The sequence below is a fragment of the Notechis scutatus genome, chromosome 3, assembly GCF_049901735.1.
Source record: "Notechis scutatus isolate UNSWTSFEM ecotype Mainland chromosome 3, rNotScu1.2, whole genome shotgun sequence".
Classification (NCBI taxonomy): Eukaryota; Metazoa; Chordata; class Lepidosauria; order Squamata; family Elapidae; genus Notechis; species Notechis scutatus.
In genome coordinates, this window is record NC_142011.1 from 159,017,103 (window position 1) to 159,030,710 (window position 13,608).

The following is a 13,608-nucleotide window of genomic DNA, read 5'->3' on the forward strand; positions in this document are numbered from 1 at the left end:
AGAAATCTTTGCTCCTTGCTTAATTTAGAATAGACAGGAAGGGTGAAACTGACTAGAAACAGCCAAGAGTAAAAGTCAGGAGAGGCCAACATGTTAAAAAAAAAAAAACTACATGGGAAGAACAACATCCCATAAAAGATTGAAGATAATGGGCCTAATGTCATCCATTTCCACCAGTGTAAATACATCATTTTCTAACATTTCTAGTATTTCCCAACAGCTGAACTCTCCCATTAATTCAGGATCTTCAGCATATGTGCACACTTTAAACCAAAAAATATTCTAAGATTGAAGTTTGTCCACCCTAAGGATAAAACACCCAGACACAAACTGAACAATGTGATATATGCAGTACAATGCAATGAGACATGTGCAGATCTTTACATTGGGGAAACAAAACAACCACTTCATAAACGCATGGCTCAACGTAGGAGAACAAACCCATCAGGACAAGATTCAGCAGTCCATCTGCATTTAAAAGACAAAGGGCATTCTTTTGAAGACAGCAAAGTCCACACTGTGGACAGAGAAGACCACTGGTTTGAAAGAGGGATCAAAGAGCCCATCTATGTCAAAATTGAACAGCCCTCTCCAAACAGAGGGGAAGGGATATGACATCATATATGTCAAGTGTCCTTTCAGCAGTTCCAAGATGGCTCCACATCCATTTACACAACTCAGGTGACCCTGAGGATACAGATAAACCTCCAAGTGGCCTCAACAACTCTCTAAACGACTGCAAATGACTAGCTGTCTGCAAGGAATATAAATCCTTCCATTCCTCACCATCCAGTCAGAGCTGAAGAAGCTTTTTGGATGAGAAGCGAAACGTCTTAAAAGAAAAATAAGAAAGGCCAGTTGCCTCTTGAAAAAGCACCTCTGGGACAAGCATGAACTGGATGACTGAGAATCTCCATAGAAATCTCCCTGACAATTATTGTACGTTAACCCAAACCAGTTGGACTGAAAGACCAAAGAGCAACTCTGCAAGGATTCCCATTATTAAATTCTTGTTTTCTATTGTTCTATACTTCTCTTCTTCTGCAGGATGAAACCTAACAATTGTTATCTCAAAAAAAGTGTATGATTTTTCTCCTTAGAGTTATGCTCCTTTTATTATTATTTTTGCCTTTTATGACAGTAGATTAGTATCCCTGAGATTTTGTTATACAGCAAATCTCACTTGTCCCACTTTCATGAGCAATGGTAGCGAACTTGGGGAATAATCATTTAGCAATAAATACAGAGTTTCTATTCTTTTGAAGTAAATTAATTATATAATTACTGGGGAAACTTTTTAAAACAATGTACATGATTAAATAAACCTCTTTATGGTGATCATATTGCTTATTGTTGTTTGCAAACAGAATATTTAGATAATGCACACGTACAGTTTCTAAAATATTCTTACCCTTCCCACTTCCACGAGATTTGTCACCATGACTATACTTGCTGTGTTTTCATGCCAGACCATTCTCCAGAAATCATATATAGTCTCTTGCATCGGTCCTGCAACAAACAAATCCAAAGATCAGCGTACCTGAAAAGTGGAACACTATATTTTCTTAATATTAAAAACATATTTTTTTAAAAAACTGAAACTGATAAAGTAGTTTTCTGCAGGCATTAGAAACCTCCAGTTTTTCATGTAGACCACCGGCTTCTTTCTTCAAACTCTGTCTGTCTCTTCCAAGAGAGCAAAAAGCTTTTTTCACTAATCAGCAAGAAATTAGACATAAGAGCTTTTTCCTTTCCTGCATTGCAATCAAATCTTCAAAAGCCCTCTTTGGTGCCAATGGAGTCTAATTGGCACATGGAGGGATATTTTTGAGAGCTGTTGCTCGAAGAATCAGCTAATCATCCCTTCTCTAAACATTATAACTCCCCATTGAAAAGTCATCTCATTGATTCTGCAATCACATTTTTAAAGCCTCATTTGGTCCCAGTGAAGGCTTTTAAAGAGGTGTGCTTTGGATGGGGGAAAGAGCCTGTTTCATATGGTCTCGCCATGTGTATCTTCTGCCTAAAAATCAATGTACATGTGTGTGAAAAAAGATTTGCATGTAGAATAGAGCAGAGGTGGTATTCAGCAGGTTCTGACTAGTTCTGGAGAACCGGTAGCAGAAATTTTGAGTACTTCGGAGAACCAGCAAATACCACCTCTGACTGGAGATTTTACAGTATCCTTCCCCTGCCACACACCCCAAGCCACACCCACAGAACCAGTAGTAAAAAAAAATTGAATCTCACCACTGGAATAGAGGCTATATGTGAATGGCTCTAGTTAGACATCTTGGAAGGCCATGTGGGGTAGCACTAATCTCAACCTGCTTACCCAGAGCAAATTCAATTACACTAACTTTGAGGATAGAACAGAAATGAGGTGATTGATTTAGGATGCTATATGTTTAATAAGCCTCTGTTGTCATTTGGTTTAGAATAGAATGGAACAACAGAGTTGGAAGGGACCTTGGAGGTCTTCTAGTCCAATCCCCTGCCTAGGCAGGAAACCCTACACCACTTCAGACAAATGGTCATCCAACATTTTTTAAAACCTTTTTTATGCACTGTTTTATGCACTGTTTCCTCTTAATGTGAAGAGTTGAGCACTGAGGTTATTTTCTCTAACAAGGCTATGAGGATTAAAAAAAAGTACTCCCTCCATCTTTCAAGGCAAAACTTTCTAATGGCATTTCCTTCTTTCTCTCAATGGAAATGTATTAAACATGCTAGTATTTTATGAACTAAAATTTGTAAAATAAACCGATTCCAGCTATTTAAAGGCAGGTGAGAACACCCCGACCTTTAAAGATCTAATTAAAAACAGTCATAGAGTTACATAAGCATTGTGTGGAGAAAACTGGAGCCTCCTCTGGCTTATCATTGCTGCATTCTAACCTAATAGAATGGAATGCTATTCTTGTTGCTGACCTTGGAAATTACACACCTCAGAGAGGTGTAGGTGGGTAGACACACAGTATTATCACAAATTATTTAGTGCTCAGAGGCATTCTAAACTGGGCCTAGAAATGCTCTGGCAACTGATGTAAGATTGCCGTTGTATCTTCCAATTGCCTAAACTCTGCCAATAATAGAATAGCTTTGTCCTGCAGCAGCTTCCTAACTGTCTCTAAAGGCAGTCCACTTATAATAAACTAGCCCAAATGGAAGCACCCTGAAATGATGTAGCAAGAATATTGATTTCGCCATTCTCTATTTTAATTCTGTAATGAGAGCATGCCAGGCTGTTTCTGCCCCCAGATCAGACCAGAAGCCAGATTGGAATGGATCCAAACATTCAGTATCATTTTCTCCAGTATCTTAGTCAGGAAAGATACAACATAGTGAGTAATATTTATCCATAATTTAGAATTCTATATTTTAAACAAATGTTTAACTACAGCTTCCTTAAATGGGGTGGGAACTTACTGTCCCTGATTAACCATCCCTAAGGGCCAGATGGTATGCTTAGTCTGGAAAAATTTTAATTACTTGGAAGGGTATGGTTCCAAAGATTTTAACTAATTTATCCACCTCATCAGGCTCACGTGAGGAAGTAAGTTTTTGACACAAGGAAATTTTCAACTGATTGTATTTCCAGTTTTAATATTTCTCTTGAGTTTGCACTGTCGATCTAATTAGTCCAATTCCCAAATTGGTCTTTCTGAAAATGACAGATTTTTGGAGACAGTTTATTATTTTAATAAGTATAGAGAAAATTGCTTAAATGCCAGGCTTGACAATTTTATTTGCCATTCATCTTAATGAGGGAAGTGAGCTGGGGAGAAATAGTACCTCTGGCAGTACCGTTATTTTGGTGTGTTCAATTCACCTATGGTCGATGCATAGAAGTTTAAATTAAATCTCTACACACAGAGAGAATCCACAGATATTATCCATAAGCTGATATAAGGGATGTGTAAGTAATTATTTTGTATCATACATATGCTAAGGGAACCCTCTGCTGATCATTCTGGTTTTTCCACACACCAATGTCCTAAAATTTAAACATGTAAAATTGGCCACGTATTAAATATTTGCAGTATCCACTGAGAAGTCCTTTTAAAGATTTCTTGTATGAGGAATATTCTACGAGTGTGTCTTTTCATTCTACTCTTCTAAATGGCGATCTACTTCCTTCTAGTTAAGATATGCTATTAGCAGGGGTGGGATTCTACCAGTTCGCACCTATTCACTAGAACCAGTTATTAACATTCTAAGCAGTTCAGAGAACTGTTTGTTAGAAGAAATTACTGTCCTAATCCTGGAAGGCAGGAAGGAAACATCCTGGTGTTGCTTACAGAAACTGCCTCTCCATTAACCCTTATTATATTCTTGGCAGGACTAGACTTCCTGTCTCAGGAACTTCTCTGGAGTTTTTCCCCCTCCTTTGCTGGTACTTTGCTTGTGTGGAGTGACCATTCAAAGTTACAATGGCACTGAAAAAGTGACTTATAACCATTTTTCACACTTACGACTATTGCAGCATGTTAGGAATGTAAGTCACCTAATAGCTATTTGGGTTGGAAAATATATAAACCAGGATAGACATTTTAATACTGTCTCTTTAAGGGAATGCAAAAAGTGTAATTGGGTGTGGTTTCTCAAACGGCCATAAGATGGAGCCAGAAACCTGGGTTGTTTAGTCTTTGTCTCAGAAGTGAGCGTGTCTCAGTTTCCTTCTGTTGGAGAGTAATTGCTGTTCCTTCTAAATGAACTGTTATTCTTGGATTTGATGTAAGTCTGATACTGAACTGTTTTTGATACTGGACTTTGTTATTGGATTATCCCTGGACTAAAAACTGACTGATCTTACCTGTGAATGACTTTGGACTGTGTTTGAACATTGCTTAAACCTTTATCGAAAGTAAAAACCTACATTTACTGTACAGTGTATCTGTGTGCTGTGTGTGTATTATTCAAACGCTTCTCTCACTACGTCTCCCTGTATGCGCTCATTCTCCTAACGGGGAATTACCTCAACACTGGTTATGGGCCCAGGCCATACCAGGCTCAGATAACTGAGAGTTGGTGTGAATACACAGTACTGTATACAGACAGCTGTTTACAGTTTAATTGTGGTTTACTATCCTGGTAAAAATGGCACAAGACACTTCAACAAGTCTATCATTGATAACCCGGTTGGATGGAACAAACTATGTTTCCTGGTCTATGAAGTGCAGTCTACTTCTGCATAGAGGAGGGTTATGGAATGTAGTTCAAGACCCATCAGATGTAAATGCTTGGGATCCAGAAAATGAGGACGATGCCAAGAAGCTTGCTGACTTTAAACAGAACAACGAACGAGGTCTTTGTATAATTGGACTAACACTGAGTGACCAGCAGCTAGTCCATATTCGTGTAGAAGAGTCTGCTGCTAAGTGTTGGGAGAATTTGAAGTGGATTTATATTCGTGACAGTGTAGGTGCACACATACATCTTACACGTAAACTGTTTAGAGCGCATCTTCTGAAAGGTGGAGATATGTTAGCTCATTTGAACTTCATGAAAAGAACTTTTCAAGAGCTACATGAAAAGGAACGGATATTTTCAGAGCTGCATCAAGTTTATATCATTCTTTCCTCATTGGATGAAAGTTATGATGATTACGTATCTTCACTGGAAGTCCTGCACAGAGATAAACTGACATTGACTGACAGAACTGGAAGATTGTTAGAAGAAGCAAGAAGACGGCTGGATAGGGACCAACTGAGGAAGGAACAACCACAAGAAGAGAATTTGTCTTCAACTGCCTATACTGTTAGGAAATGTTTTTCTTGTGGGGCTAGGGGACATATAGCTAGATTCTGTAAGAAGGGAAAACAACAGAATACTGGTAATTACCAGAAGGCCAAGAAGAATGTTAGTTTAACTATGTCTAGAAATTCAACTGTAAACCATGATTTGTGGGTTATTGATAGTGGAGCATCGCAATGCATTACTAAAGATAGAAGAAGGTTTGTAAAGATGTCTACAAGTAAACAACATGTATCATTGGCAAATGGATGGAAGATTAAAGCATCAGGTGAAGATACTGCATATTGTTCTTGTATAAACGAGCATTTAACTATGTTATATGTATCGAAACTGAAACTTAATTTATTATCAGTAAGGGCTTTAGTTAATCTTGGTTATATAGTAACCTTTAGGGGAGATAACTGTATAATAGAGAAAGAGGGTAAAAGTGTTACTGCTACTTTATAGAATGATTTTATGTGATACATGATGACCAGTTGAAGATGGCTAACTCAGTTTATAACAATGTATATGATGAATGTATACATTTACTACATAGATGTCTGGGGCACATTAATTTCAAAATGCCCAAACAAACTGTTAAATTGTCAGTGGGAGTAAAATTGAAACCCTGTAGCAAGTATTTAAACTGTAATGCTTGTAGCCAAGAGAAGAGCAAGGTTACTCCAGCAAACAGACTAAATGGGTTTAAGACCAAAGAACCTTTAGAGGTTGTGTTTGCTGACATAATTGGTCCTAAGAAACCAAGTTTAGGATGTGCCTGTTATATTTTGAGTATTATGGAACATTACTCACGATACGGTTTCTGCTATCTTATGAAAAACAAAACAGAAACATTCCAACATTTCTTTAACTGGCTAAGGTTTGCTGAGAGAAAAATGAAAAGTAAAGTAATTACTTTAGTTACTGATAATGGGACTGAGTTTGTTAACAAAAGATTCCAAACTATGTTGAAATTGGCTGGTGTTGAGCATAAATGTTCTGCACCTTACAGACCACAACATAACTCGTTTGTAGAACGAAGAGGGCAAACATTACAAGCCATGGCTTGCACTATGTTATCAGGTTTGCCTGAAACACTGTGGGGTGAGGCCAAAAATGTGAAGCAATCATATGTTAAACAATGTAGTTTACACAACAACTGGAGAATTGCCATTCACTCGTTGGCATGGCAAAAAACCAAATTTAAGTTACCTACACACATTTGGAGCTCCAGCATGGGTGCATATTCCCTCACAAGTAAGACTGAAAGGGCAACATAGAGCTAAGAAGTTATTTTTTGTAGGTTACGAAACCAACCATAGATCGTTTAGATTTTGGGATCAAGGCACAGCTCATGTTTATTGTAGTGCTAGTGCAAAATTTCTTGAGCACGTTGGATGGGATAAACTGGAACAGGAATCCAGCAATTATATTATTATTGACACCCAAGTAGTCCCTAAAGATAAAATAAGTAAACCACAAATAGCCATTAAAGAGGAAGCACAGGAAGAAGTAGGAGAACAGGCACAGGAGGAGGTAGAAGAACAGGAGCAGGTGGCACAGGAAAGTCTACCAGATAGCCCTGTATTACCAAGACATTCAACCCGAGTAACACAACCACCTGATAGATATCAGGCTAGTGTTGTATGCCAAGTGAATACAGTTCCTAGTAACTATAGTGAACTAAAACTGTATACTGCTAAGGATCAGGCTGCTTGGCAGGAAGTAATGGATAAGGAACTGGAATCATTAAAAAAGTTGGAGGTATATGAAAACGTTAAGTTACCATCTGGTAAACATGCCATAGGATGTAAATGGATATATAAGCTAAAGACAGGTGTAGATGGGACTGTTACCCATAAAGCCAGGTTAGTAGCACAAGGGTTCAATCAGACAGCAAATGACTACAATGAGGTGTTTGCACCTAGTCTGAAGGATAGTACATTAAGGGCAGCATTGGTGTGGGCAGCTAACGAGAAATACATTATAAATCATTTGGATGTAGAGACGGCATATCTGCATGCACCGTTGCAACACACTATATATTTAAAGAAACCTTTAAGTCTTAAAAATCATAATACTGATAATGATTGCTGGAAATTGAAAAAGAGTCTTTATGGCTTGAAGCAATCAGGATGAGTGGAACCAATGTATAGTTAAAGAATTGACTAAAATAGGATTTGTAGCTGGCATGGCTGATCCATGTTTGTTTAAAAGAGAAAGTAATGGTATGATTTCATTGTTGCTATTGTTTACTGATGACATAGCATTAATCACCAAAACGGAACAAGAAGCTACTAAAATAATCTCACTGTTAAGAGAAGAAATTTAAGATAAAACAGTTAGGGGGAAACCAAACAATATCCTGGTTTAAAGATAGATAAAACTAGGGGAGGATACAAGATCTCACAGGCAGATAAAATTAACCAATTACTAAAAATTTTTAAAATGGAACTTTGTAAACCGGCTAAGACACCAATGAGCCAGGAGTTTAGCCATAGTGATGTTCAAAGTCCTATTTTTGATAAGAACATTTATCAGTCCTTAATTGGTAGTTTATCTTATCTCAGTAATTGGTCAAGGCCAGATATAGCATAAGTGTTAATCAATTAGCGAGATTTAACGCTGAGCCCACTGAAAGGCACTGGCAAGCTGCTAAACGTGTGTTAAGATATCTGAAACAAACAATGCATTATGCATTGTATTTGGAGCCTAAAGATGAACTGAGTTTAATTGCATATGCTGATGCAAGTTTTGCTACAGCCATAAATGCACGAAAATCTACATCGGGTACTGTAGTATTATTGGGAAAGGCATTGATTGGATGGAGGTCTATTAGACAGAAACATCTAAGTTTGTCAACAATGGAGGCTGAATTCTCATGTTTGTCTTTACTATGTACAGATTTAGCTTTGTATAAGCAACTACTAATTGATATGGGAATTGCTGTAACAGATTCTATTGTTGTTTATGAAGATAACCAATCAGCAATACAGATGGCTTCAAATATTGCTGGTAAAACAAGAACGAAACACACAGATTTAAGATATTTAAATGTGAGACAATGTGTGCAAAGTAAGATGATTAAGCTGGAATACTGTATGTCAGAAAACAATATAGCAGATCATTTTACAAAGGCTCTATAAAGCATAAGGCTTGCTGTGAAGATTATGGACTTAGAATGTAAGGTTGCATATATTGTCCTACCCAAAGGGGAGAATGTTAGGAATGTAAGTCACCTAACAGCTATTTGGGTTGGAAAATATATAAACCAGGATAGACATTTTAATACTGTCTCTTTAAGGGAATGCAAAAAGTGTAATTGGGTGTGGTTTCTCAAACGGCCATAAGATGGAGCCAGAAACCTGGGTTGTTTAGTCTTTTTCTCAGAAGAGAGTGTGTCTCAGTGAGTCTCTGTTTCCTTCTGTTGGAGAGTATTGCCGTTCTTTCTAAATGGACTGTTATTCTTGGATTTGATGTAAGTCTGATATTGAACTGTTTTTGATACTGGACTTTGTTATTGGATTATCCCTGGACTAAAAACTGACTGATCTTACCTGTGAATGACTTTGGACTGTGTTTGAACATCGCTTAAACCTTTATCGAAAGTAAAAACCTACATTTACTGTACAGTATATCTGTGTGCTGTGTGTGTATTATTTAAACGCTTCTCTCACTACATCTCCCTGTATGCGCTCATTCTCCTAACGGGGAATTACCTCAACACAGCATCTCCACAGTCATGAGAAGCCAGACAAGGAGATGCATGTCTCGATGTGAGTGATGTTGAGTTGGCCACATGACCACCAAGCCACACCCACCAACTAAGCCACGCCCACAGAACTGGTTGTTTAAACAATTGAATCCCACCCCTGGGTATTAGGATTATAGATTTTATTGTAAGAAGCTGATTAATTAAATACTTTTGGAACTAATATCAGAGTGATGATGAGTCTTTCTCTTTCAAAAGGCACATTCCAGAAAAATCTATTCAGGAATTAAAGACAATGTCACTTCAGTAAGAAATTCATTGTGCATTTTTTTTTCTTCATTATATTTGTCACAATTTATTTCAGTAACTTAACTGCTGAGTAGCCTATACAAATCGGTTGCTGCTTAAAAAAATCATTTTGCTCTTTGCACTTTTCTGTATATATACTCATGGTTTTTTAGGTAGAATAGAAGTCTATTCATATTCTTTGCTTATGTGTATAGGATTATTCAGAACTTCAGTGTAATGCAAATTAAAGTTTTTTGTCCTAAATGACTGAAATCTGTGCAAGTTTAGAGATTGGGTGCTTTTTATCTCCTTTACCTATTTATTGCAAATAAAAAATAAGAAATGTTCACTTTTGATTAAACCATTTAAACCATTTAAAACCAGTAATTATATCTGAATCTCAGAAAACCAATTTTTAGACAATAAAGCAAAGATCTTAACTCTATTTGATTCTGATTTGTTTTCACTAAGCATCGTCCAAACAAGTGAGAATTCCTGAGTTTAAACTTTGTTGAGATCCATGGTATATTTAAATTGAAAGGTTATCATCTGTTCTTTGAAGATACAACCAAAATTGGAATATTGCTGTATCCATGTAGTAGAAAAGTCTAATTCCCTTTTACATCTGACATGTTGCCAAATATGTATGAAATGCAATCCTAGACTTGGAAGTAGACTAGACTCAATAGAAGCAATCTTTGGCTAATTTTTCCCCCACAGTAGCCAACTTGGCTCCTTTAATATTAGAAGACATATTCAGATACCTATGAAAAATAAACCTGGAGAAAAAGCTTAGTTCTATTTCTATTAAAAGGTAACACCTTTAATTAGGTCAGATGCTTCACTGCAAATAAATACAATATAACTTTTTCAAAATTGTATCAATCATTGCTAAGTCATTGGCATCCTCTGACAATTAAAGTACTCTAGGGCAGGGGTCCTCAACCACCGGGGCGCGGACCGGTACCGGTCCGTGGAGCACTCTGTACCGGGCCGCAAAGAAAAAAAAATGGCGGCTTTCTTCGCCTTCGGTGAATGCTGCTGGTATCGGGGATCAAGGACACAAATGAAAGAAGGGGAGGGAGGAAGCAACCAAAGCCTGTCCTGCTCTCTGGCTCAGCAGCTTCGGTTTCCTCCCGCCTTGTTCCTCTCTCAGTCGCTCTCTCGCTGCTCCACCAGCCCAGGAAGAAACTGCTTCAAAGAAGCCGGGGGTGTGTGGCTTTCCTGTCGCCGCAGCTCCTCCGAAGCGCCCGTTTACCCCCACCCGCCCACCCGCGGCGCTTCAATTCAGTGCTCCGTTCTGCCTGCCTGCCTGTCTGGTTGTTTGGGAGCAGCTTCGGCTGAGAATAATAACTATTCGCCTCTTTTTATCAGCCGAAGCTGCTCCGAAACGAAGGCAGGCAGGCAGGCAGGCAGAACGGAGCACTGGGTTGAACTGCGCGCGGGCGGGTGGGGTGGGGTAACGGGCGCCGGAGGAGCTGCGGCGACAGGAAAAGCCACACCCCCGGCTTCTTTGAAGCAGTTTCTTCCTGGGCTGGTGGAGCAGCAGAGAGCGACTGAGAGAGGAACGAGGCAGACACCTGAGGGAGGGAGGAGACACCTGAGGGATGGGGCTGAGGGAGGCAGGGCCGAGGCGCCCCTGAACTTGGTGGTTTGCTGGCAGACGTTTATTACCCGACTAGGTAACAACATCAGATGTTACCTAGTCAGGTAATGAAACGTCTGCAAGCAAACCACCAAACTCGGATTCTTCCCCCAGGTCCTTGAAAAAGTGTTTGTGCTTGAAACTGGTCCCTGGTACAAAAAAGGTTGGGGACCACTGCTCTAGGGTACTTGGTGCTCTCTGAGCTTGTTTGTTTTTTGCAGACATTTCATTACCCAACTAGGTAACATCATCAATGCCTGAAGGGAGACTGATGATGTTACTAGTTGGATAATGAAATGTCTGCAATAAAACAACAAGTTTAGACAGCACCAAGGACTCTTCAGTTTAACCCCTAGTTACTCTTCTATTGATATTTAAAGTACTTTCATACAGAATCTAATGCAGAATTTATGAATGCAGGCTTAGATGAAGGTGAACAACAAAGACTAAACATCTCTCAACAAAAAGCACAGCTGGTATGATAGATGAAATATTCTGGAAAGGTTGCTACATTTTTCAAGTCAGGAGGTTTTTCTCCTTGTCACTCATGCCTTGGCCATGCCTTATTTAGTCTACTATTTCAACTGCTCCACAATGCAGTAAATTTGGCCAGTTATGGACATCATGCACTGGTTAGCAGTTTGCTTCAAGGTGCAATTCAAGCTGCAGGATGCCATCTTTAAAATACTTACAAGATTCAAGATTTGGGAGACTTTGAGATTTCCTATTCTCACTTGCATTTGTCTAACTGTGAAGATCTGGGAGGAAAGCAATCCTTCCAGATCTCTACTCCTTCAGAGTAGAATCTGTAGGGATTTTGGTGCCATTTCCCTTTCCTGGAATGACATTCCCCTGGAGGTAAGATCAGTTCCACTTCAGCTCTTTTTTGAGTTTTCAAAAGGCAATTAAGACTTCCCTTTTTCAACAAGACTTTGGAATTGGATTTATTTGAATTTGATCCCTTCTGTAAGGAGAGTGTTTGTATGTGTGGGCTCTTTTTTGAAATATAATATTTTTGTGTTAAGATATGACAACTGCTTAGAGTTGGCTATGATTGGAGCAGTGTATAAATCTAGTTAATAATCAATCAAACCAGTTCACGTTTACAACTTTAGAATCAAATTATGATCTTGATGAACTTGATACTTGAAATATGAGCTTGACTCTTTAGGGCAAGGGTCTTCCAACTTGGCAAATTTAAGACTTGTGGACTTCAAATCCCAGAATTCCTGAGCTAACATGACTGGAGGAGGAATTCTGGGAGTTGAAGTCCACAAGTCTTAAAGTTGTCAAGTTTGAAGACCCCTGCTTTAGGGCAAAGGGTTCATGTAGTCTGTCACCTTTGTTTTTATATTTTTCTTCTCCTTCAGGTAACCCTGCTTAGAGAAAATACATAGTATGTATCATTGCCATCTATTAAAATCCCACTATCTATACATAGCCATTACAATCTCCTTCACAATACTATATAGTTGGTAATTTATCCATGAGAATTAAGGTATCAGGCTACAAACCAGGAGATGGTGAGTTGTAGTCCCACCTTAGGCATGAAAACCAGCTGGGTGACATTGAGACTCTTTCAACCCAACCCATTTAATTGGACTGCTGTTGTGGGAAAAATAGAAAGAGGAAGGAATATGAGGTATGTTTGCCACCTTGAATTATTTATAAGAAAACCAACATGATCATTGTTTTTACATTTTAAAATCACAACCATGTAGATCTAATGAGAAGTTGCAACTGTAATCCCCTTGAAATAAAATGTTTTTTGGAAATAGGGGATACAAATAACCTACATTGCTTAATTACAACTGAAGATGTGTCCACTTCTTTCAAGAGCAAGAACCCTTAAAAAAATACTATTAAACTTTTATTTACAAAATCCACCTACATGGTCAGTAAACAATAATTCCTTGAAGTAATTTGTTAAATTCATTGACATTTGAAAATACAAAGAAAATATAAGGTTGCAAGGTTCAAGATATTTCTGGAATCTCCTGCCCTTTTTTGACTTTGGGTCCTCTGCAAAAGGAGCAGATCTATTAGAATTAGATAACTATTCTTCACACAATCAGCATCAATAGTTGGGAGTACTCAGGGCAGGTACATTTTCTTTTAAGGAATTATTATTTATTAAAAAAGCTGTCCATTCTTAAGGACAGAAATTAGCTAATTCTGCAAAAGTAGTTTTCAGGCACACTTCCCTAAACAAATCAATATCCTC

The 13,608-nt window shown here is 38.3% G+C and overlaps 1 protein-coding gene across 21 annotated transcripts in view; it reads right to left on the bottom strand.

Moving 5' to 3' along the window:
* The window catches only part of PTPRM (protein tyrosine phosphatase receptor type M), a 483,430-nt gene that overhangs the window by 46,621 nt on the left and 423,201 nt on the right, over window positions 1–13,608 (bottom strand). For all 21 annotated transcript variants that reach the window (XM_087961551.1, XM_026671911.2, XM_087961547.1 and 18 more), the window contains one exon: window positions 1,412–1,509. In XM_087961551.1, the coding sequence (XP_087817677.1) occupies window positions 1,412–1,509 (98 nt within the window). The remainder of the gene's footprint in view (window positions 1–1,411; window positions 1,510–13,608) is intronic.